Source organism: Sminthopsis crassicaudata, chromosome 3 (assembly GCF_048593235.1).
Source record: "Sminthopsis crassicaudata isolate SCR6 chromosome 3, ASM4859323v1, whole genome shotgun sequence".
In the NCBI taxonomy this organism is placed as follows: domain Eukaryota; kingdom Metazoa; phylum Chordata; class Mammalia; order Dasyuromorphia; family Dasyuridae; genus Sminthopsis; species Sminthopsis crassicaudata.
Window position 1 is genome coordinate 553116258 of NC_133619.1, and position 26675 is coordinate 553142932.

A 26675-nucleotide genomic window follows, 5' to 3' on the forward strand; every position below is an offset into this window, starting at 1 on the left:
TATAGAGTAAGACTTGACTTGCTCTCCTAGAATGGAGATGCTTACAGCTCCCACTCAGGGTTTTTGGGAGACTTCTGAAGAGCCTGAGAAAACTTTCTGTAATGTGATCAGCTGAAGGCCCCATTCTGCTATGTTCTCTCCATTGGTTACTATTAGTAATTAAGATCTGGTTTCATTTAAACCAATTAACATCTGTCAGCTTTTACAGAAGGATATGTAGATACCCTCACTCAGACAGAACAAGAACCAGAAGCACAAACATTTCTTTCTTTCCCTGTCCCCATTTGTGGGAGCACCCTCTGCCATCTCAGATCCTAGGGAGAGTAGTGGGCTCAGATGTAATTCAGCTTCTTAATTAAGTTGGAAAGTTCACTTCCTGTTGTAGCATTGCCATTGGATGTGTTTAGTTTCAGCTGCCACCAGGCCTAGTCAGGTGGATTCTTTGGTACTTTGTTTCTCTCACTTCTGGACCAATGGCAGCAATGACCTTTTGAAGTTCACAGGATCATAGTCATTGCCACTCTTCCTTTGCCTAAATGCAGGAAAGGATAGATTCAGTAGGGACTTGTCGCCTTGACTTCTGTCGGCACCATGGAATAGCCAGCCCAGGCTGCTTTCTTCAATAGTGGTCATGGTGGGACCAAGAACTAGGGACCAGGCTGGTGTGTAAATGTGGAATGCAATTCTGGTTACATAGCCGATTCACAAGGCCGCTCTTTATCCAGTTGTTGGACTGGAAGTAGTAACTGAATATATCTGGTTGCTCCAAAACAGGGAGCCAAGCACTTCCATTATACGTCATCAGGCCTTTCTGGAAGTACACTTCCCATTTCTTCCAGTTCTAACAATTAGCAGGATATCCACACAGGACCAGACATTTCTGCTTGGATGGCTCTTATCCCCATAGGCAGGGCAAAGTTCTAGCTATATGATACAACCTGTATAAAATCAGTCCTGAAGACATGAAAACCTAAGTTCAAATATAGCCTCAAAACATCTAGTTATGTCATCCTGGAGAAATCCCTTACCTGCCATCTACTTCAGTTTCTTTATCTCTAAAATGGGGATAATAATATCACCTATCTCCTGGGTTATTGTGATCAAATGAGATAATATTGATAAAGGGCTTAGCACAGTGCCTGGAACCCAGTAAGTACTATATAAATATTATTATTTTTTTTTAGTTCAAAATTTAGTCAGGTATTCTGGGATTAGTATTTTGAAATGACAATATTCCCTTTCTGCTCTGAAGAGAGACTGATCTATTCCAAGGTTTGGGCTTAGCTGCCAAAATTTCTTGGGACCAGGAGATTTTGAATTGTTCAGCAACAAAGTGCAAAGGAAGCAGATGGAAGAAAAAAATAAGCTAGCCTGCAGGTCCACAGAAGAGAAATGGAGCTAAGTGGAGAAATGGGAAAATAGCAGCAGGATTTTGGGTCCGAATCTGTGTCAGTATCTTTCAATGTGTGCTCTAGGATTAGGGAAGAACTAAGCGTAGCAAATGTGCTAGTAAGCAGAGAACAGAGAACCAGGAGTTAGGAAAACCTGAGTTTAAATTCAGACATATACTTCTTAGCTGTGTGACTATATACAAGTCACTTAATTCTGTTTGCCTGTTTCCTCTTCCAATGGCAAACTTCTTCAGTATCTTTATCAAGAAATCCCAAGGGGGTCACAAAGAATCAGACATGACTGAATATATTGAACAATAACAACAAAGTATAAAAGGCTGCTGTAAGGCCCACCCTCTACTAGGTTAGCAGAGGCTTGGCCTGAAGATAGCATTTACTCTTCTTAGGTACTCTTCCAGAGGCCTATTTGCTAAGAGATATTTATTCTGTTTTTTGATTATTTCTATAACTTATTTCTTTTTACTGATTTTGTTTCATAAAGAGCCCATAATTGATTGACTACTTTGTATTGCATGTCTATCTATATACTGTGCTGGGTAAAGACTTATGATTAGCTAGGAGGTACACAACATTAAGAGGGTAGGTCAGGAGACTAAAGGTCTGTACTGGTAGTTAGAATAAGTTTCTCATTGGAGGGCTTCAAAGCTCAAATAAGGGAATTTGGTGATTTTTATGATGAATAATAGCATCTATTTGTAAGCTCCTTAGGACTCTAGGGAAAAGGATTACAAAGGCAGCACTACTTGGGCTGTTCAGACCACAGATGCCTTAGGCAAATCCTCAACCTCCAACAGGAAAAGTATCTTGGACCTATGGGCCAACGGAAAGGTATAGCCCACAAGATTACCTAGTTAACAGAAAAAGGTGTGGTTTGAGTACAGTCATTAGCTATTCCCCCAAATTCCTGTGAGAAGAGGAAGCACATGGATATTCAACTGAACTTTGCCTGATTTTCTTCACTTTTTTTTGCTGCTTTTTTTGAAGAGCTCTTTTTAAAAAAATTATTTTTATGTTAAACATGTACACTCCTTTTTACATATTTCCATACGTATCATGTTGGGAGAGAAAAATAGGCACAAAATAGAAAAACAGCGAGAAAAAAAGGTAGGTGAAAATAGAATGTGTTGATCTACATTCAGTCTCCATAGTTCTGTCTCTAGATGCAGATGGTGTTTTCTATGCCTTGTATCATTGAACTACTGAGAAGAACCAAACCTAGCAGAGTTGATCATCACACAATCCTGCTGTTGCTGAGTACAATGTTTTCCTAGTTCTGTTTGCTTCACTCAGCATCATTTTCTTTAAATCTTTTCAAGCCTTTCTAAAATCAGCCTGTTCATCATTTTTATATAGAACAATAATATTCCATTACTTTCATGTACCATAACTTATTTAGCTATTCCTCAATTGATGAGTATCTACTCATTTTCCAATTCCTTGTCACCACAAAAAGAACTGCTACAAGCATTTTTGCACATGTGGGTCCTTTACCCTATTTTATGATTTCTTTGGCATGATATAGTTCTTCTTAACCTACCATTAATCACTGACAGAGTGTTGCTTCAGACAAACTGAGACTTGGGGAGGATCTTAGCTTAAGAAAGTCAAGGTAGTCTACTTCATCTGGGGCTATCTCCAGTCATCCTGATTTATGTCTTGCCACAAGACCCAGATTGCCCCAGAGACTGATTAATTTCATACAGCCCTGCCTCACTTAAATCCAGTTTACTTGCAAGTCATGACATCACTTTCTTGATGTCATGGGACAAAAAACAATGAGCATTTGCTCTTGTCACATGACTGTTCTTCCTTTTCTATGTCTCTCTTTATAGCCCTTTACAAAGTTTCTCTTGTTTATTTCTTGTTTGTAATATATGATATATATCTCATACTAACCAGTTTTCCATTACTTTTTGGGTGACCCAGAACTTAATTCAAGGATCATAATGTTCCATAACTCACAGCTAGGGGCATATTTTTTTTGTAATTTAAAAAATTTATTTTAAATTTAAATACAAAATGAGAAAAGAAAAAAGAAACATAATATTGCTTTGCACACAGCACAACAATAGAGGATTCAGTATAAAACAGATTTTCATTTTATCAAAACCCATATAATAAATTCTCCAATAAGCAGGCTGTAATAAAGTGTGGATACATATGCATAGATATCTATAAACATACATATGTATATATGTGTATACATATATACATTCGTACACATATGTGTAAGAGCATACTATGTTTATTTCTGCTTGTCATTTGATTCTCAGATGTATACATCTTCCTTTATAAGTTCAAGTCTTTCCATTTTTTCCCCTAAATCAACGAGCTCATTATTTCTTATACCATAACAATATTCCAATCTAATGACTTCCTATTTGAAAGATTGTCTTTGCAATTTCCCCTCCCCCCCAATTTTCTATTTCCCTTCTATTCTTGGCTACATAGGTTTCAATATTTTAATTTAAAATTGTTGGGATTACTAGGTGAGAACTGAGGTTGTCTGGATGGTGACAAGGTGAGAATTCAGGTTTTCTGGACAATTACAAGGTGAGAACTCAGGTTTCCTTGATAGAGGGGGCAAGCTCATTGGCTGGGGTGGTTCTTCCCAGAAGCCCTTGCATTATCCCACGCCCATTCTCTGGGAGGATAAAAAGAGACAGCAATGGACGCAGAGGGCAGATCGGCCTGGAGAAGGATAAGAGCTGGAGGAGATTCAGAGCCAGGATTCAAGAGAAAGACTCTGAATTGCATCAGGCTTGACGGGGCTCTCTGCAGGAAGGGAAGTCACTTCTTTGGACAAGAGTTAACAGCAACTGCCTGGAGACAACGGTTCGTTACAGGAAGAAGAATCTGTTGGAGAGATTTGAGTAGACACAGCAGATCTCTTCCCAGAGAGCGATCCAGCAGCTTCTGGAGACGACAGCTCGTTACAATTGGCGTCCACACGTGGGGCAAGGACTTTTGCTTATCCTGACAAGAGGAGCTAGACCAGACCTTCGCAATTTGGCGCCCGAACAGGGACAGACACAGTCCTGATTCCAGTGGAAAAGCTTCCAATCTAGATCTCAGTCTCTCTGACCCAGAACCGTGAGTAACGAGGAAACTTTGTTAAAGATTAAGTGAGCGTGCTAATAGATAAATAAGGAACTTAACTTGTTAAGGGCTAAACCAGGAATCTCTTATAGCTGAAATGGGGCAGATGTTAGCTATATTCAATCCCTGGACCTCAGCCGACTCAACCTCAGCCCCAGACGCAACCTCAGCTCCATTCAGGAGTGGTACTATAGAGAGTATAATCAACATAATTGAGGAGCAGAGTTTACTTGTAACCTGGGTACAGATTGCTAAACTCTTGGCTGCATTAAGACGCACATCCCCTTGGTTCTTAGAGGAAGAAAAGATAGATGTAGATAAATGGAAGCTAGTGGGATATGAAATGAAAGAATTTCAAGCAAAAAATGGGCCTCGTTCAATTTCTGCAGAAGTATTTTATATCTACAACATAGTTCAATTAGCCTTAAACTATCAAGCAAGTTGTAGGAGAAGGAAAAGTTCTAAAAATGAACAGAGGAGGAAGTGTGAGGAAAAAAGGAAAGATGAAGATCTTTCCCTAGAGCAAGAGGATTTAAATGAGGAATTATGGTATGATTCTCTTGAAGAAGCTTCAACTCTGCCTAGAGAACAGATTATTGACAGGCCCACATCAACCCCACCTTCAGAGATGGAGGAAGAAAGAGGGGAAGAGGCAGAAACACAAACAGAATTGCCTGTGAAGAAGCCTAAGCCTATGACAAGATTAGAAAAAGCATTGGTTAAAGCTAAGAGAGAAGGACAGGATATAAGTGATTTTATACATGCATATCCTGTGATTGAAAATACTGACTCTGTAGGTAAAAAAAGGAGAAGATATGCACCTTTAGATTTGAATACAATTAAGGATTTGAAAAAAGGTTGTACCCTTTATGGGGCTACATCAGCTTATGTCAAAATGTTACTAGATGGTTTGTCTTATGAAGTCCTAACCCCGAATGATTGGAAATCCATAGCAAGGACATGTCTGGAGCCTGGAGAAAATTTATTATGGCTTGCGGAATTTCATGAATTATGTAAAATTCAAGTCAGATGCAATTTGGAAATAGGAGTTAACACACAATTCACTTTTGAGCACTTAGCTGGTGAAGGTCAATATGGAGAGAATTCGGAACAGATTAATTATACCATGACAATATATGAACAAATTGCTAAGGCTGCAATAAAAGCTTGGGGTGTCCTTCCTGGACAGAAAGATCGTGGAGAGGCTTTCACTAAAATACAGCAAGGTCCCAATGAACCTTTTGCAGATTTTGTGGGACGTTTGCAAACTGCTGTCAAAAGAACTATTGGAGAAAATTCAGCTACAGAAATAATGACCAGACATCTGGCTAAGGAAAATGCCAACGAGATTTGCAAAAGAATTATATGGGGATTAGACAAAGATGCTCCTTTAGAGGAGATCATAAGACGCTGTGCTACAGTGGGAACAAATGCTTTTTACACCCGGACAATGATGAATGTGGAAAGGCAGGGTCCCTCCTGGCAAGGGACTTCTAGAGAAACTCGGCGATGTTTTCAATGTGGAAAAATTGGGCATCTAAGAGCTCAGTGTAGATATGGAGATACAGTGAGAAGACAGGGTGAGAGAAGACCTAAAACTCCATGTCCAAAATGTCACAAGGGCCTCCACTGGGCCTCCGAATGTAGATTGACCCAGGGAAATGACAGATGGGGCCCAGCTTCAGCCCCCCAAGTGGGGCATGATGGCAGCCGAGGTTACATCCAGAGAATTTTAAGACATGATCAATCAGCCAAAAGGCAATCAGATGGAAGAAAGGGATTGAAATTAGGAAAAATAGAGTTGTGTGCAGTAGAGACTACCGAGATACTCCCTGGAGAAGTGAAATCTGTTCCTGTTGAGCCTATGGATCCTTTGCCTCCAGGCACAGTAGGCTTGACCATTTCACCTTCTGAGAGTGCCTACAAAACAGTGTCCATCCATACACTGATGTGGGAGACTGGAGAATGTGTATCTAATATCCCAGTCACTAACACAGGCAGACAACGTGTGATTTATCAACCAGGAGAAGTAGTAGCATCAGCCTTATTGTTACGGACCCCTAATAAGCAATCTAGTGATAGTCGCCTAGATTTTGACTCCAATGAACAAAATCCAGGAATATATTGGACAGCAGCTGTGACAGCTGACCGACCTATGCTTACTATTTATATAAACGGAATACCATTTGAAGGATTGGTAGACACGGGTGCAGATCGTACAGTTATTAGAGGTGCCAATTGGCCCGGTCACTGGCCAAAGATTAAAGCAGACACCTATATGTCTGGGGTGGGAGGATCAATAGCAGCAGAAGTTAGTGCTAGGCCTTTGAGATGGGTATTTGAAGGAGAAACAGGAGCTTTTACTCCTTTTGTGGTTGAAAAAATCCCCATCAATCTGTGGGGAAGAGACATTTTACAGCAGATAGGATTACAAATAAGCACTTCGGCTTTTTAGGCAGGGCTGCTGTTGAAGGCCTACCTGCACTTTCACCAGTTCCTATTCAGTGGAAGACTGATTCACCAGTGTGGGTAGAACAGTGGCCCTTAAGAAGTGATAAAATTCAGGCCTTATTAGACATAGTGCAAGAACAACTTGACCAAGGACACTTGCGGCCTTCTCTAAGTCCTTGGAATTCCCCAGTATTTGTGGTGAAAAAGAAATCTGGAAAATGGAGGATGATAACTGATCTAAGAAGAGTAAATGAACAGATGGAAACTATGGGAACTCTTCAGCCTGGACTTCCATCTCCTACTCAGTTGCCAAGAGAATGGCCTCTATGGGTTATAGACATTAAGGATTGTTTCTATTCTATTCCTCTAGATAAGGAGGATATGAAAAGATTTGCTTTTTCAGTGCCTAGTGTTAATTTGGCTGAGCCTTATAAAAGATATGAATGGACAGTTTTGCCACAGGGAATGAAAAACAGCCCTACTATGTGCCAAATGTATGTTGCAGCTGCTCTTGCTCCAGTAAGAAAAGCCTTTCCAAAAGTAATATTGTTACATTATATGGATGATATTTTGGGATGTGCACCTGAGGAACAAATGTTAGAGGCATGTCTACAAAGGACCATGGAAACATTAAAGTACTACAAACTGCATATAGCTACAGAAAAAATTCAAAGACATGCTCCTTTTCAATATTTAGGATATGAAGTATATCCTAAGGTGCTTACAGTACAAAAACTCTCCTTAAGAACAGAGAAGCTAAACACCTTAAATGACTTCCAGAAATTGATAGGAGATATCCAATGGATGCGTCCCGTGCTAGGCTTGACTACCTGTCAATTGCAACCATTATATGACATTTTAAGGGGAGACAGTGCTTTAAATTCACCACGCCAGCTTACAAAAGAAGCACAAAAGGCTTTGAGAGAAGTTGAACTGGCTTTATCCAATGTGGTTGAAAGAGTCACTCAAAAACCCTTGGAAATATCAGTTTTTGCTACAAAAGAGGCACCCACAGCAGTCCTTCATCAAGGAGACAGAGTGATTGAGTGGGTGAATCTCCCAGCACAACCAGAACAAAGCCTTACACCTTACCCAGTGCTTGTGGCTAGGATTTTATTAAAGGCTATTAAGAGAGTAACACAATTATCTGGGATAAGTCCTGAAAAAATATACACATTCTATACTAACGCACAGATTAATGTATGCTGTGAGAACATCCCAGAATGGCAAATTTTATTGGCCACCGCTCCAAATTTTGCACATGGATCTCCATTAAAGATTACCCGGCTACTACATAATTGGCGATGGATTTTTGAAGAAAAGGTTTCTAAGGTTCCTCTTAAAGGACCAACAATCTTTACAGATGCCTCCAAAGAAAATATTTGTGCCATATACTCTCATGATTTAACCATAAAGAGAGTAATCAGGACTCCTTTTCAATCCACTCAACAGAATGAATTATTTGCTATCATGCTAGCTCTCACTTATTACCCAGGAGACGTAAATATAATTACTGATTCAGCCTATTCAGTAGGTGTAGTACAAAGAATTGCCACAGCCCAAATAAAATTTGCAGCCTCCAATATTTATCAGCTCTTTAAGGAACTTCAAGAGCAAGTGAGAAAACATCCAGGCAAGATTTATATCTTGCATGTCCACTCACATAGTGGACTTCCAGGTCCCATTTTTGATGGAAATTCAAAGGCAGATAGCCTTCTAACCATGTTAGCCAGTAGTCCTTTATTTCAGGAAGCACAAGAATCTCATTCTAAATATCATCAGGCTGCTCGAGCTTTACGTTTACAATTTGGAATCACAAGAGAGGAAGCTAGGAGCATAGTAAAAAGCTGTACAGCTTGTCTTCCTTTCCATGCTCCTACACTCCCTCCAGGGAAGAATCCTCGTGGTTTGAGACCCAATGAAATCTGGCAAATGGATGTGACCCATTATAAATCTTTTGGTCGTCTATCTTTTATCCATGTAGTGGTAGACACCTTTTCAGGATTCACATTTGCAATGCCAGCAGCAAAAGAGACAGCCCGAGTGGTCACTGAATTCCTTATACAAGCTTTTGCAATTATGGGTGTGCCACAAGCAATAAAAACAGACAATGGACCTGCATATACGTCCAAACATTTTACACACTTTTGTGCACAGTATAAGATTTTACATACCACGGGCATACCCTTTAATCCTCAAGGGCAGGCAATAGTAGAGAGAAGAAACAGAGATATTAAGACACTCCTCCAAAAACAAAAGAAAGGGGGAGCCACAGGTAGCCCTAGGGAACTTCTAAATCTAGTTCTCTATACCATTAATTTTCTAATTTTTGACAAAGATGCGCTGGCTCCAGCAGACAGGTTTTATAACCCACCAGAAGGGCAGTGTCCAGTGAGAGCATCTCCACTGTCCTTAGATAATCGCCAGGTGATGTGGAGAGATCCAGAAAGTGGTGAATGGAAGGGACCAGATAGGTTAACTGCCTGGGGGAGAGGGTTTGCTTGTATTTCTTCAGCAGGAGAAGGAATCAGATGGGTGCCAACGAGTCATATTCGCCTTGTCCACCAGAGAGAGACAGAAAAAGAGAAAGACCTCAAAATAAAGGAGAAGATCTAAGAAACATCTTACACCGAAAGAGCATGGATAATAAAAAGACTGTTAAAGAACTTTAAAATCAGCAGGAATCATTGGACTTCCTCACACAAGATGAGACTAATGGACAATGGACTTATGGACATTTATAAATTTTCAATTTATGATTATGATTATGTTATATACTTCTAGCATGTGTTATGTTACTATGTTACTATGTGCTTATGTAATTTATGTAATTATCTGTAATACTTCCCATATTGATGGATTTATGTTTCAAGGTCATGACTGTCCTATGTTCTAAATCAAAAGAAAGGGGGAGATGTTGGGATTACTAGGTGAGAACTGAGGTTGTCTGGATGGTGACAAGGTGAGAATTCAGGTTTTCTGGACAATTACAAGGTGAGAACTCAGGTTTCCTTGATAGAGGGGGCAAGCTCATTGGCTGGGGTGGTTCTTCCCAGAAGCCCTTGCATTATCCCACGCCCATTCTCTGGGAGGATAAAAAGAGACAGCAATGGACGCAGAGGGCAGATCGGCCTGGAGAAGGATAAGAGCTGGAGGAGATTCAGAGCCAGGATTCAAGAGAAAGACTCTGAATTGCATCAGGCTTGACGGGGCTCTCTGCAGGAAGGGAAGTCACTTCTTTGGACAAGAGTTAACAGCAACTGCCTGGAGACAACGGTTCGTTACAGGAAGAAGAATCTGTTGGAGAGATTTGAGTAGACACAGCAGATCTCTTCCCAGAGAGCGATCCAGCAGCTTCTGGAGACGACAGCTCGTTACATAAAATAATCAAAATTACTTATTTTATACTTCAACAATGTTCTCACCTTATAAGAGAGTTTAAAGGCAGACACTGATGAATCTACTTCTTTTACATCATTTTCTCCATTTTTTTTGAAGTTTCAAATATGTTAATTTTTTTGTAACTCAGTAAGATAATTTTTTAATAATTTAATTGGGATGAAATTTAATGAATAGATTAGTTAGACAAAAATATCATTTAAGAATTTTATTGTCTTTACCCATGAACAATAAATATTACTCAAATTATTTAGGTCTGACTTGTTTGTATAAAGATGTTTTATGTTTATGTTCATATAGTTCCTATGCCTGTTTTGGCAGATATATCCTTAAGTATTTTATATTGTCTAATTATTTTAAATGGTGTAAAACAATATTGAATAATATGGCTGACACATAGTGTAGTTTTCCTAGCTTTCTCTTATGATTAAATCTATTTTAGCTTTAACTTTGAGATCAAATGATTACTACCCCTAATTTTTTTTTTACATAATAAATTGTACTCCTGCCCTTTATTTTTCCTTTGTGTATATTTCTCATTTTAATTATGTTTCCTGAAAGTAACTTATTGTTGAATTCAATTTTTAAAATCTATTATCCCTTTCCCTTTTATAAGTAAATTCATCCCATTTCATATTTTAAGCAATAATTACTTATATATTTTCTTCTTTCCTGTTTTCCCTTATTATTCTTCGACTCTATTCCTGTTCCTCTTCCTTCCTTTCCTTTACTTCTACCTGCTATCTTGACCTCTATTTCTTAACCTACCTACCCTCTAAAAGTCCCTCCCTATCCTCTTCCCCCCTTCCTATCCCATTGCCCTCTTCTTATGAGTTTTGAAAACACACACATGCACACACATATTGTTCCTTCCTTTACTTTTTCCTGATGAAATGTTTCTAGTACTTACCATCCTCCTCTCTACTAGATTCATCTGAATCAAGTCCCATGCCCCCATCATCTAGGTATATGCTTCTACTGTGATGAATTTTGATAAGGTCAAAAAAATTTTTTTTATGAATACTTGGAGACCCTCATCCATGTGCCAAAAGAGGACAAGTTTATAATTCTGGGTGACTTTAGTACCAGAATGGTCACAGACTACCAGACATGATAGGGAGTCCTTGGGAAAAACAGAATCAGAAATAACAATAGCAATGGTCACTTGTTGTTGAAGACTTGTGCATTTCATAATCTTCTCATCCCCAGCAATGTCTTCTATTTACCTAAACACAATAAAACTTAATGGATCCACTCTTATAGCAGACATTGACATTTAACAGACTATACCATTTATAAGGAGAAGACAGGATGTGAGCGTGATGAAGGCAATTTATGTTACAGTGCTGAACCCATCATAGATTTGTCATTATTTTTCTTTTCATTCCAAGTAAAAATCCCTGCTCCTTTTGTCCTCCTTTTTCTCCTAATGAAGCTTTTAAAAAGGGCATCTCTTTTTGTTGTTACTTCCCTTGTCAGTTTCTGCTCTTTCTGAGTTTTAGCATTGTTAGCATTATAAATATCATGCTGTACTTTTCACATCCACACAGGTTTCTTCAGAGTAGTCCTATTTTTCCTCCTAATTGAAACTGCTTATCTTTTGTGTATTTAGAATTTCATTGTTAAGTATTTCCCATTCCCCTGGACTCATGTCTTAGGAATTATTTTGCTTCTTGGCTTTTATCTTTCCTCTGATTTAATTTTTAGATTGTTTTCCCAAAATCAGAGGTGTATGAGAACAGTTGTGAAAATTATGTGTTGAATTTTTTATCTTTTAAAAAATTATTTTTCCCACTTAGTTATTTTATTTTTTTCCAATTATATATAGTTTTCAATGTTCACTTTTTTTAAGATTTTGAATTATAAATTGTTTTCTACATTTCTTCCTCTTCTTCCCCTTCCCCAAGATTATTTAAAATTTCTTAAATATTCAAAAAGAAAAGTAAGTCCTATATAGTAGATATACATGTATATTTATATATAATACTTTCTGTTCTAGAATATATGGAAATGCTATCTCACTTGGTGTTTGTTAAGTTTAGAATTAAAAAAACCTTCCAAAGTATTTGTTAGACATTATGTTGATTTTCTCCTCACAAGCTCTAGGATGGACTGGTGATTCTCCTCAAGAGTTGAAGTCATATTCCACTTGTCCATTTCTCCATACAGTAACCAGTTCCTTTCTCTTTGTAAATAAATCACTCACAATTTTCCCAGGTTTTAGTTCTTCCATTTCCCCCTCCCCCCCCAGACTGGGGTTAAGTGACTTGCCCAGGGTCACACAGCTAGGAAGTATTGTATCTGAGACCAAATTTGAACTCGGGTCCTCCTGAATTCAGGGCTGGTGCTCTATCCACTGCACCACCTAGCTGCCCCCTCTTCCATCTTTTGAAGGTCTAAAGAAAGTTAGGAAGTTATTAGTTGCTGAGGGAGAACTGCAGTAGACTTTTTATTAATTGAATCTCCTCATCACTATATCATGTGACTGTGTCAGGGTTTTAATCTGTTTTCTAAACTCCTCATTGTTTACCTCTTTTTGTCTAGATGATCTGTAGTATGCTTTAGTGACAAAATCATTTCTGTCTCCTTGACCTTCACGCAAATACCCTTATACTTCTCCCTTCTGGATCTTCAATTTCCTTATATATGAGTATAATATATATACATATATATGAATATAATATATATATATATATACACACACACACACACACACACACACACACACATATATATATATATATATATATGAATATATCCTGTTTCTATGGGTTTCATCCAATTACGTCTCAGTGATGTGTATGAAGTCAAATTTACCCTTTTATTAGTATTCCTAATTCCTCTTGTTTGTTGCTTAAACTTTGAGAATTTATGTGTAGGCCCTTGATATGTTTACATGCAATACATTTTACATGCTTTTTTCCTTGTATTGAGTCTTGTGAATTTTAGATGTCCCAGTTACTATTCTTTCTTACTTTGTGGCTTTATGTTATGATACTTAACTTTATGTCTATACATAATAGCTTATTCTTTACCCCATTTAAAATTTTTTATAATTGTTTTAGTAAGATTCTTATCAATCTTTCTCAAGTGTATTCCATCTTTATAAGTGGTTGAAGATTATGAACAGGCAATTTTCAGATGAAATTAAAACCATATGTAGTCATATGAAAAAATGCTCTATATCATTATTGATTACTGAAAAGCAAATTAAAACAACTCTAAGGTACTACTTCATACCTATCAATTTGGCTAAGATAATGAATATTGGAGGGGATGTAGGAAAACTGGTACACTAATAATGCATTGTTGGCAGAATTGTGAACTGATTTAAACATTTTGGAGAGCAATTTGGAACTATGCTCAAAAAAGACCCAGTGTTTCTTTTGGGTCTACATCCCAAAGAGATCATAAAAGGAAATAATGCCTATGTGCAAAAATATTTGTAGCAGCTCTTTTTATGGTGGCAAGGAAATGGAAATTGAATAATTGCCTATAAGTTGGGAAATAGCTAAATACGTTATGGTATATGAATGTTGTGGAATATTATTGTTCTTTAAGAAATATTGCACAGGCAGATTTCAGAAAAGCCTGAGAAGACTTATATGAACTGATGTTAAGTAAAGTGAGCAGAACAAGGAAAACATTGTACACAATCACAGTAAGATTATATTTTCCTCAACTATGATAGATTTAGCTCTATTCAGCACACATTGATCCAAGATAATTCTAATAGATTTGGGATGGAAAATGCCATCTGCATTTAGAGAGATAACTATGGAGACTGAATGAAGATTGAAGCATACTATTTTCACCTTTTTTGTTGTTTGCCTTTTTTTTTCATTTTTTCCTTTTGTCTGATTTTTCTTTTATAGCATGACAAATATGGAAATATGTTTAAAATGATTGTACACATAATAACCTTTATCAGATTGTTTGTTTCTTGGGAGAATGGGGAGAGAAAAGAAGAAAAAAAAATTTGGAACTTAAAAATCTTATAAAAATGAATATTGAAAACTGTTTTTATATATAATTGGAAAAATAAAACATTACTGAAAAGAAAAAAAGAAGATACAAAAAGAATCCCGTTTTTAGCCAGAAATTTGTCAACCTAGTATTGTAAATTGTTATCCAGAAATCCAAATATTATTTTCAGATATTGATTTCCTAGCCAACTGTTCAGTTCCCAAATCATTTGTTTTTTGCTTCTGTATATATTGTTTCCAGTGGGCAAAAGTGAAGCAAATATAACTGTCTTCAAATTCTTTTCTACTACTACAAAATTATTAACCATCAAGGCATTAGATTGGTTTCTTATGATTGAGAAAGAACCTTCTAGTTAAAGAGAACTTTTTGTCTTCTATAAAGACCAAAAAATGTGGACAAGCACATTTTTGATGCTAAAAAATGGGAAAGGGATGGAGGACAGTTTAGTAATACTGATTGCAAGAATTTTATGTTGAAATTTTACTGAGATAAATCATTTGTCATAATGCAGAAACAAAAAAAGACTAAAAACCAGTTGAGTAATTAAAGACTTGGCTTATTTACTATTGGAAAGTCATAGCAATAAAGGACAATGCCAGTTTAGAAGATAAATATATTTAAAAATTTTATGTAGTAAAATGATGAGTATTAAGCAGTTCCTTAAGATGTAGCTAAGCAAAGTTGTCCTGAGGACATTTAAGAATAAAACTTTTAGGAGAACAGATAGAAGTAGAAAAGATCTGCCAAGGTTTTTACTTTTGAAAAATATGCCATTAGGACAGTGAACTCATCACTTTTGAACTCCCTGTCCTTATGTGCTTTTTTAGGAAATGAAAGTGGCATTGAGGAAGACAAAGATGGGGAAAAGAGGCTGGATTAGATCAAGTATATACAGAGGATATCTATGATGGAGATACATTGAAAGATCTGAAGAAGATGTAGACCCCAAAGTTATTAAAAACAATTTGGGCTATATTAAATAGTGATCAAAGGAACTGGAATGAGAAGATGCCCATCAACTGACATATGAATGTGATAGAATACTGTTTTATTTTAAGAAATGGTGAAGGGGAAGGCTTTAGAAAAATTTGGAAAGATTGCATGAACAGAAGCATCATAAGCCTACAGACTCACTTATGTAAATAGCACCTAATAAATTTACTCAAATAATGCCATTTTTCATCTAAATATTTTTGAGAATAATCTATATATTCAACAACACCATGATTAATTAAGATATTAGAAGTGAACAGGCAGGCTTTCAGATAAAGATCCCTTCTTCAATATTACTGGCAATTTAATATTCAGTATTGTTGAGTAAAAGGTATAGAGAATTTATAAACCCACTATGTTTACCAAATACTAACTATAAAATAGCTCTGGGAAGAACAAAATACTGCTTCAAAGGTTTCCTTCAAAAAGATACCTCCCATCCATATATCAAAATTATTTAAGATTCTTTGAAAAGTATATCTACAGAGATAACCTTAAACAGATGTCAAAATGTGACATCTGCTGATAAATATCAAGTGAAACATAAAGCAGGGATATGTTTACTAAAAATGTTGGCTGCTGTCTTGTAGGAGATCCAGTACTGAATCTGGATTGAAGGATGATTTCATGTGAGATGGTGAGTTTTTGGAATGGCATCATACTGGTTTCATTAAGCCTCAAAACATTGTAGAGCCTCTTAAATGAGAACCATAATCACTCAAAAAGAATTTGTGATTGCTGTGTTTAAAGGAACAACCAAGTAGATGAAGAATGTATGTTGCCTAGTCTATAACATACAATTAAATGTATAACTTACCAAGCTCATTTATCAGTATTTACATCATGTGCATATCCTACAAATGGACAACGAATTTAGTCTAGCATTTAACAGGAAGAGAAGTGAATTCCATTGCTTTTGAGAAATTGCCAAATTCTTTTAATGAACCCAAGATTCTTTTAGAAACAAAAGTCTTGGTTTTTTTTAATACCAATAATTCTACTTGAATTGTATGAATTTGTGTCATGAAACAATACAATCTCCAAAGAAATGAAATTTGATTATCACTTTCCATTATAGAGACACACGATATATTTGATCATTCTCCAACTTATTACAAGTGAGGATTTACAATGGAGAAGCAGTGTAAATAATATAATCAAAAAAATGTGTGCATGAAAAAAGAATATGGCCTGGTTATGTAAATAAAATGAGAGATAACTAATGGACAGATGTAGGTTCTTTTTGATTTTTTTTTTGATTCCTTGATGTGTCAAGAGAGCTCAAGGAAGGACTCCTAGCATGTTGGGATGTAGTCCTTGTGGCAAACTTATTGGAGAACATGGACAAGAATTGCACAGGAAGGATAGACATGACTGGGTTTTTATTTGTGTTCATGAAAGGAACACTCACATTGATGAGATCATAGATCCATCTGAGTTGTTCAGAAGGTTAATATGAGAGGATACTAACCTCAAAATGATCCTACATGAACAGCTTGTGAAAGGAAGATACACCAATTAGAAAGAGAGTGCTATCAGAGAGCAATCAATGACCCTCTGATGGTAAACATTAAGTGAGACACAAAAGAGGGAGATATGTATACTTATCAGAAATATTTGTAAGTATGATGAAGGAGATAGAACCTGGAGTTCAGTTAGAGAATAATTCCCTGTAGATGGTGAGATCTTCAAGGTGCTGTGGACAGCACTGAGTGATTACATTTAAGCCCAAAGATACTGCAGAGCCTCCTCAAAGGGTGTAGTCACTCACAGAAGTTTGGCCTGCCCATCCAATAGGAAAGACTAAGTAGATGAAGAATGTCTTATTTTTTATTATAGCTTTTTATCGACAAAACATATGCATGAGTAATTTTTAAACATTGACCCTTGCAAAAACTTCTGATCCGATTTTTCCTCTCCTTCCCTCCACCCTCTCCTATATATGTTAAATATGTTAAAAGTATATGTTAAATACAGTATATGTATACATATTTATACAGTTATCTTACTGCATAAGAAAAATCAAATTTAGAAGGTAAAAATAACCTGAGAAGAAAAACAAAAATGCAAGCAAACAATAACAAAGAGTGGAAATGCTATGTTGTGGTCCACACTCACTTCCCCGTGTTCTTTTGCTGGGTGTAGCTGGTTCTGTTCATTATTGATCAATTGGAACTGATTTGGATCCTCTCATTATTAAAGAGAGCCACTTCCATCAGAATTGATCCTCATATATATTGTTGAAGTGTATAACGATCTCCTGATTCTGCTCATTTCACTCAGCATCAGTTCATGTAAGTCTCTCCAGGTCTTTCTGAAATCATCCTGTTGGTCATTTCTTACAGCACAATAATATTCCATAACATCCGTATACCACAATTTACTCAGCCATTCTCCAACTGATGGACATCCATTCAATTTCCAGTTTTTAGCCACTACAAAAAGAGCTGCCACAAACACTTTTGCACATGTCGGTCCCTTTTCCTTCTTTAAGATCTCTTTGGGATATAAGCCCAGTAGTAACACTGCTGGGTCAAAGGGTATGCAGTTTGATAACTTTTTGAGTATAGTTCCAAATTGCTCTCCAGAATGGTTGGATCCGTTCATAGCTCCACCAACAATACATTAGTGTCCCAGTTTTCCCACATTCCCTCCAACATTCGTCATTCTCTTTTCCTGTCATCTTAGCCAATCTTGAGAGGTATGTAGTGGTATCTCAGAGTTATTTTAGTTTGCATTTCTCTGATCAATAATGATTTGGAGCACCTTTTCATGTAAATAGAAATAGTTTCAATTTCTTCATCCGAAAATTGTCTGTTCATATCCTTTGACCATTTATCAATTGGAGAATGGTTTGAGAATGTCTTATTTCTTAAGAGTTCAACATGTAGCTGAATGGTCTCCTATAGAGGTTGTCCAATGTTATACATACATAGAACTGATAATGGAGATAAACAATGAGCTGGACCTAAAGTTTAAAGGAAGAAAGGAGCAAGACAAAAATCATCTCTCAGAATTATAGATAGGAGAAAAGTTCATGCCCAGGCAATAGATAGAGATAATCACAGAAGATAAAATGAGTAATTTGGTCATATTAAATTCAAAAGATTTTTCCATAACCCAAACTAATGAAGTTAAAATTGGAAGAGAAACAAGTGAGTGGGAGAAAAAAAGATCTTTGCAACAAGTTTTTCTGGTAAAGATTTCATTTCTTTTTTTTTTTAATTATTATATATATTTTTAATAATATTATCCCTTGTATTCATTTTTCCAAATTATCCCCCCCCTCCCTCTACTCCCTCCCCCCAATGACAGGCAATCCCATACATTTTACATGTGTTATAATATAACCTAGATACAATACATGTGTTTAAATACCATTTTCTTGTTGCACAATAAGCATTAGATTCCGAAGGTACATGTAACCTGGGCAGACAGATATTAGTACTAACAATTTACATTCACTTCTCAGTGTTTCTTCTCTGGGTGTAGCTACCTCTGTCCATCATTGATCAACTGGAAGTGAGTTGGCTCTTCTTTATGTTGAAGATTTCCACTTCCATCAGAATACATCCTCATACAGTATTGTTGTTGAAGTGTACAGTGATCTTCTGGTTCTGCTCATTTCACTCAGCATCAGTTGATGTAAGTCTCTCCAAGCCTCTCTGTATTCCTCCTGCTGGTCATTTCTTACAGAGCAATAATATTCCATAACCTTCATATACCACAATTTACCCAACCATTCTCCAACTGATGGACATCCATTCATCTTCCAGTTTCTAGCTACAACAAAAAGAGCTGCCACAAACATTTTGGCACATATATGTCTCTTTCCGCTCTTTAGTATTTCTTTGGGATATAAGCCCAGTAGTAGTACTGCTGGGTCAAAGGGTATGCACAGTTTGATAACTTTTTGGGCATAGTTCCAAATTGCTCTCCAGAATGGCTGGATTCTTTCACAACTCCACCAGCAATGTATTAGTGTCCCAGTTTTCCCACATCCCCTCCAACATTCATTATTATTTGTTCCTGTCATCTTAGCCAATCTGACAGGTGTGTAGTGGTATCTCAGAGTTGTCTTAATTTGCATTTCTCTGATCAGTAGTGATTTGGAACACTCTTTCATATGAGTGGATATAGTTTCAATTTCTTCATCTGAGAATTGTCTGTTCATATCTTTTGACCATTTATCATTTGGAGAATGGTTTGGTTTCTTATAAATTAGGGTCAGTTCTCTATATATTTTGGAAATGAGACCTTTGTCAGAACCTTTGCTTTTAAAAATATTTTCCCAATTTGTTACTTCCCTTAAAGATTTCATTTCTAAGATATATAAGAAATGGATTAAAATTTATAAGAAAAGATCTATTCCCCTATAGGTAATGATGATCAAGTCAGGGAATTTTCTTTTTTCTTTTTTTTTTTTTTTTTTTTTGAGGCAATTGGAGTTAAGTGACTTGCCCAGAGTCACACAGCTAGGAAGTGTTAAGTGTCTGAGACAAGATTTGAACTCAGGTCCTCCTGAATTCAGGGCTGGTGCTCTATCCACTGTGCCACCTAGCTGCCCCAAAGTCAGGTAATTTTCAAAGGAAGAAATCCAAGCTGCTAACAACTGTGTGAAAAAAGTGTTTCAAATCCAGTAACAATTACAGAAATGCAAATTAAAACAACCTAAAGGTTTTACCTCTTACCCGTCAACTTGGAAAAATTGACAAAAAGAAGAGAATGACACATGTTGGAGGCATTAATAAAAATAATCATTTGAATTAGAATGGTCCAGCTATTCTGAAATGTAATTTGAAATTCTGGCTGAAAGATTACTAAACTTTGTCATAATGTTACTAAATGTTCGTGATTTATAGCATTTTGGTGTTTATATATACATACAAACACATATATGCATACATAAAGAAAATGAGAGAGCATAAGAGAATGTGTACTTTCTCTTCTTTTAAATTTATTTACTTTTAACATCAATTAAATTTTTTTGAGGCCCAAATTCTCTCCTTCCAGACTCTTGATTCTATCCATTGAGAAGGTAAACAATATGTCAAAAATACCTGTAGCATTTTTCCATATTTGCTATATTGCAAAAAAAAGTGAAAAAATTATGCTTCACTCTGAAGTCAGACTTCATCAGTTATCTCTCTCTGAAGATAGATCAGCATTTTTCATCAAGTTTCCTTTGGGGGGAAAAAAATTAAGAAGAAAAAAAAGAGTCCTTTGGAATTGGATCCTTGTCTTAATCAAAGTAGCTAAGTCTTTCACAAATGATCATCATTACAATACTGCTGTTATATAAACAACAATTTCCTAATTCTGCTCACTTCATTCTGTATCAATTCTCATCAATCTTCCCAGGTTTTTCTCAAAAACATTATTTCTTATAGCACGATAGTATTCCAATATAATCATATTACATATCACAACTTGTTCAGTTATTCCTCAAATGATGGATATCTCCTCAATTTCCAGTTCTTTGCACAAAAAGAGGTGCTATAAATATTTATGTGCTCATGAATAATTTTCATTTTTCTTTGATCTTTCTGGAATATAGACCAAGTAGGGGTATGTGTTACTATAGGTATTCACAGTTTTGGAAACCCTTTGAACTGATTGTGAACTGATCATTTTTTCCCCCTGAACAGCAACAGTTCACAGTTTCACCAACAAAATTCATGTTTTTATTTTTCCATATTCTATATAGCATTCAATTTCCTTTTCTTTCTTGTTTACCAATCTGATAAGTATGAAGTGGTACCTCAGAATTACTTTAATTTTCATTTTTTCAATCAGTAATAATTTAGAGTATTTTTCATGTGATTGTGGGTAGTTTTGATTTCTTCTGAAAACTATTTGTTCTTATCCTTTGACTATTTACCAATTGAAAAATGGCTCTTATTTTTTTTTATAAATTTGACTAGTTTAATGTCTCTCCTCTGTTTTGCTTCTGACTATTGCCTCCTCTAATCTGCCCTCCTTTTTATCATCCTAATCTCCCTTTCATCAAATCTATTTTGTAAGGAGTTTTCTTCATATAATTTCTGTTTTTCCTTTTCCATACCTAATCTCCCTTTCATCAAATCTATTTTGTAAGGAGTTTTCTTCATATAATTTCTGTTTTTCCTTTTCCATATCCTCTTGCAAAGATCTTATTTCCTTTCCCCATTTTTTTGTATGATCTTTTAAAAATTCTTCCAAAAGAGCCTTATGAAGTGGGGACCAACTCATATCACCCATTGGGGCTTCATCTGGATCTGATTATCCTTTAATATTCTTAGAGTGTGAGGTCTGTTCTTTTTCTCCATAAAAAACTGTTTATGGTCAAGAGTTCTTTTTACCTTTTTTGCTCATTTTTTTTTTTTTTTTAAAGATTGAGGTCTGCTCGGGGCAGCTAGGTGGCGCAGTGGATAGAGCACCAGCCTTGAATTCAGGAGGACCCGAGTTCAAATGTGGTCTCAGACACTTAACACTTCCTAGCTATGTGACCCTGGGCAAGTCACTTAACCCCAGCCTCAGGGGAAAAAAAAAAAAAAAAAAAAAAGATTGAGGTCTGCTCTTAAGGCAAAGAGGTGACAGCTGCTTTAGTTTGCCCTGGGGCTGGTGGTGCTGTCTGACTTCCAGTGCTGGGCATTCATGCCCAGGTCTTGTGCTCTGAATTTCAGGGACTCACACTTTGCCTTTTGTATTTGTTTTGGGTAGTTTACAGCTAATATGCTGATCTACTGGCTTGTAGTCAGGACAGAGTAGCCTTAGAGCCTTGCAGTATATTACCTGGTGCATTGATATCACAATGCCTGGGCTTCCCTATGCTGTAGTCAGGCCATGGCAGCCTCTCTCCATGCCTGATTGAAACAGACATTTTCTGAAGTTTTTCCAAAGTATCTTCTTCCGGAAATTTGTTATACTTCAAGTTTTTGTGGATTCTATGACTCCAAAACTAGTTCACAGGCTTAATCTGCTGTTGATTTGAGGGAAGCTCCAAGTGCCATCTTGGCTCTGCCCCCTTGCCCCTATCTTTCTGTTAATCCCTAAACCCCACTTACTTCCCTGTTGGGTAATAGATTTCTATACCAGACAGAAAGAGGGGAGGAAGGAGGGAGGAAGAGAGAGAGACAGAGACAGAGAGGGGGGAGGGAGGGAGGGAGGGAGAGAGACAGAGAGTGGGGGAGAAGAGAAGGGAGAGGAAAAAAAAAGAGAGACAGAGACAGTGAAGAAGAGAGAGAGAGAGAGAGAGAGAGAGAAAGATGGAGAAAGAGAGAGAAAGAATGTTTCCTCTTTGAATTAATTCTGATGATTGATTCTACTATTACCTAATATACAGGTCCCCCTTCTTCCTGATTCCCACCTTCACTGCAAAAGCTCTTCTTTGCATTCCTCTTATGTAAGACAACCTTCCCCATTTCCATCTTTCTTCCCTTCTCTCAATGTATCTCTTCTTTTAATTGTCTCTTTTTTTGAAGACCATCCCAATATAATTTACTTAGACCTGTGTTCTCTGTCTATATGCAAATTCCTTCTAATTGTGTGTTAGTCTTCTCTGTCACCACAGAGGCTGTTTATTGCCAAGTTCTTTTTTGTTTGTTTGTTCATTTTTCTAGTCTATTTCTTGACTTTGAATTTTATGTTAAAATTGGACTCTGCTTCTCTGGTGGGAGTAAAGACTATTTTCAGAGCCAGTTATGGGGGATCTGTATGTTTTTGGTGCTTCCAAGATGGAATGATCTGGGGAGAGATGTTGTCACTGTTTTCCTGGTCTGCCTGCTAGTCTTTCCTTAGGAAAGGCCTCTGTTCTCCTATAGTTGCAAGTACTAGGGCTGTACAGGTTTCCACCCTGAATATCTTTTGGCTGAGAGTTCTTAAAGGTGCTATTGCTGCTGCTGTCACATCCACTTCCAAGGCTTAGCACTGGTGTTGCCTTAGCATGCATGGTGGGCTTGGTGGTCTGTTAGGTTCTTACTAAGTGCTAAATCAGTACTTAACAATTCTCTAGTTCACACCTTTGGTTCCAGCCTTTAAGGGGGTTTACCCCTTTGAACTTCTGAAGAGGAGCTTACATATGAAAAGGAGTTTATACAACCTTTAAAAGGAGCAAGTTCATTGGTTGAAGTAATTTTCCCCACAAGCCTCTGAGTTCTCACACGCCCATTCTCTGGGAGGATAAAAGAAGACAACATTGAGCCTGGAGTCAGTCTACTCTGGGCCAGAGTTGGGTGGCCTGGAGGAGGAGTCTGGATTGGGGAAGGACAAGACTTCTGCGAGAACTTCAGGGAAGCTTGAGGAAATTCAGAGCCAGGATTCAGGAAGAAGCGGATTCCAGATTCTACCTTCTCTCTGGCTGGAGGCTCCAGAAGCCTCCCAAGAAACCTGCACACAGAGGAAAAGATTATACAGAAAAGAAACCTCCTCCCAGAGAAGGATTATAATTGAGAGACGACAGAACTTTACAGTGGTTCACCTCTCTTTCCAACCTCTTGAGATGGAAAAATGTCTCACCCTAACCTTTTGTTGGCTCTACTGCACCGAATTCAATTTACCATATTATTTTAAGAGGAATGTTGAGAGGATTTGGCTGGCTTGCTGCCTTTATTCCATCAATTTGTTTTTCTCCCTCCCTCCCTTTTTCTCTCTTTCTCTTTTTCTTTCTTGGCAGTTGGGGTTAATGACTTGCCCAGGGACACACAGATAGGAAATGATAAGTGTCTGAGGTCAAATTTGAACTCAGGTCCTCCTGACTTCAGGGCTGGTGCTCTATCCACCGAACCACCAAGCTGCCCAGTCCCAGTGCTAGTATTCTCTATGAAAATATCCATTAATGCGTAAATATAAGTATGTTTACAAAAATATAGCATCAACATTGACCATACATTATAATCATAGATTCTATCTTGTGTATTTTTAGGCTCTTATAATGAATGGAGCAGATCTTTCTATTCAGGATGATCGCGGATGCACTCCATCACACCTTGCTGCAACACATGGACATTCTTACACATTACAAGTTATGCTCAGAAGTGGAGTGGTAAGGAATATGTTTTGTAATATGTAATTTAGTGATAAATGTAATGATGATAATGATAATAATTTACTTTCATAGTGCTTTTCTCAGAACATCTCTGGATACTGCAAATAGGACCATTATCTCCATTTTTCAGATAAGGAAATTGTAAAGTACTAGTCACACAGCTAGTAATTGAAAAATCTATAACACAAAACCAGATTTTCTTATTCCTTTAGTGTTCTATACCAGGCTGTCTCTTGTTGACTTGCTAGGGAATTTGTAAATGCCAATGAAAAGTGAATACAATGGTTCTGTAGTTCTAGACAAGGCTGATAATTTTGGATTGTTGGTGTAGACTGGAACCACTTCCTGTGTGCTTAAAATACTGGCCAAGCACCATAGGCAATATAAACTGGGATTTACTGCTTGAGTACTCTGCTAAATCAGATTTCTTATGCGGAATCTTATAAAGAATTACAGTATTAGTACTGGCTAGGAACCCTATAATTCATATAGATCTAGAAATTTTAAGCTTGGATACTTATTTCCCAGTGTCTGAAGAAAGGAAGGATAATTTAGGAAAGAAATTTAGTGTGAAAGCTGGTTGATTGTTGGGACATGAGTAATATGTAAAAAGGAGCAATGCATACACTGTATCTTGGAGACTATTTAACTTTTCAGATTTCATCTTAGATTGTTATCCTCTCAGAAATGGAACCATTGCCACTACATGTTAATTATTATCATCCCAAAGTTCTGTGGTCTATGTGCTTATAATGCTGGTTAATAGCAGAAAATGTGGAAGATTAGGATGTAGGTAGAGCTTTGGCCATCAAATAAAAGAATGAAGGTGAATCAGTGTACTATACCCTGGATTCAGAATGCTCTAGGCTGTCTGCCTAGTAGCCAGTCATTTCAGTATTGTATTTGTGCAGCTGTATACTGTTTGTTTCCCATGGTGAGCCAGATGACAGGAAAAGACAGGTTTCACCTCTCCAATAATATTTTACTAGTCACAGCACTTTTTTCATTTGATTTTTGAAAAAAGATGATTGGTTGCAGTAACTGTCTGTATTAGTATATCTTGTCCTCATAGACAAGGAAGATAATGGGAGAGCATTTGGAAAAAATATTGAAGATATTAGATTAACAAGAAACCCCTGCTCTAATGTTGTTAGTGACAAGTATCAGTTTTGTAGAATCTTGTCCCATAACTCTTTATCAGGAAATGACTACTGACCTTGAGAAAATAAATGTGCTTTTTTATGGCTTGGCTATATCTTTGGAAGTTATCATGAAGTTTTTCTGAGGATCTGATGTTTGTGATCTGAAACTTGAGAACTATACTGTCACAGCAAATCCCTCAATGATCTCATCCATAACTGGTTAAGAACCAAAAGCAGAAAGATAAGAAGAGAATAATTTATATCTTCTGCTTAACTGCTTTACCAATGTTGTCTTTTGTAAATTCAAGCAATCCTTTTGTGTTATACACTGATTCCAGCTGAAAGTTCTTAGGAACAATTTTATTCTGAGAGGAGGATGGCTATTAAAAGTCACCCAATGTATTTGTTATTATTACTGGCCATAAACCTTGGCAAGTTTTCCCCCTGTTTGAGATTGTTGGCATTGAATTAGGCTGTCAGCAATAAGTTCTAAAATCTTAGATATAGCACTTGATTTCAAGTATGGACAGAAAACAATCAAAGATTTATATTCTGACAGTTGCCAAGTTGGACACTGTCTGCTAGAAAAGATATCTGAACTGGCAAGCTATGAATTTATTGTGTATTTTAGAGAAAAAAGTCCAGTGAGGATGTTTATGCCTTGTCACTTAGCTGCAATTTATTCGCAACTTTGATGAATCTGATGGAGGGATGAAGGTAATATGACACAAAAGAAGCAAGAATACTCAACACAAGGTGACACTTGGACTCCTAGATAGTGTGAAGCTGTAGCACTGACCCTTAAGTTTAAAATGAATTTCTATTAGGGAAAGAAAGTGACCCTGGGAAGCTCAGGCTTATGTTCTTATCGATACTGTACTGTTAAGATAATAGCAAAAGTTGGTAAAATGCAGTAGGGTGCTATATGATCCTGAATGATTGGGGTTAAAAGGCAGTAAATGATTCTACCAAAGGCCTACCATAAAAACACTCCATTATGATTTTAGATTCTTGGGCCAAGAGAAGACTCTGAAGCTGGTATGGAATGGTTGTATGAACTCAGGATAGAAGCAGGCATGGGTAAGAAGTGTGTAGCCTGTCCTCAGTTGATTTAAAGGAATGTGCCATCATCTTGGACAACTAATCTGGAAAGCATAAAGAGTAGCA

At 36.9% G+C, this 26675-nt stretch overlaps 1 protein-coding gene across 8 annotated transcripts in view; it reads left to right on the plus strand.

Annotated features, from left to right (window-relative positions):
- The window catches only part of ANKRD42 (ankyrin repeat domain 42), a 108189-nt gene that overhangs the window by 23096 nt on the left and 58418 nt on the right, over positions 1-26675 (plus strand). For 6 of the 8 annotated variants that reach the window (XM_074304574.1, XM_074304580.1, XM_074304581.1 and 3 more), the window contains one exon: positions 24244-24363. In XM_074304574.1, coding sequence (XP_074160675.1) covers positions 24244-24363 — 120 coding nt within the window. Of the gene's footprint in view, positions 1-15931; positions 15979-18813; positions 18987-24243; positions 24364-26675 lie in introns of all 8 variants that reach the window. The other 2 variants (XM_074304579.1, XM_074304575.1) reach the window with 2 other exon arrangements.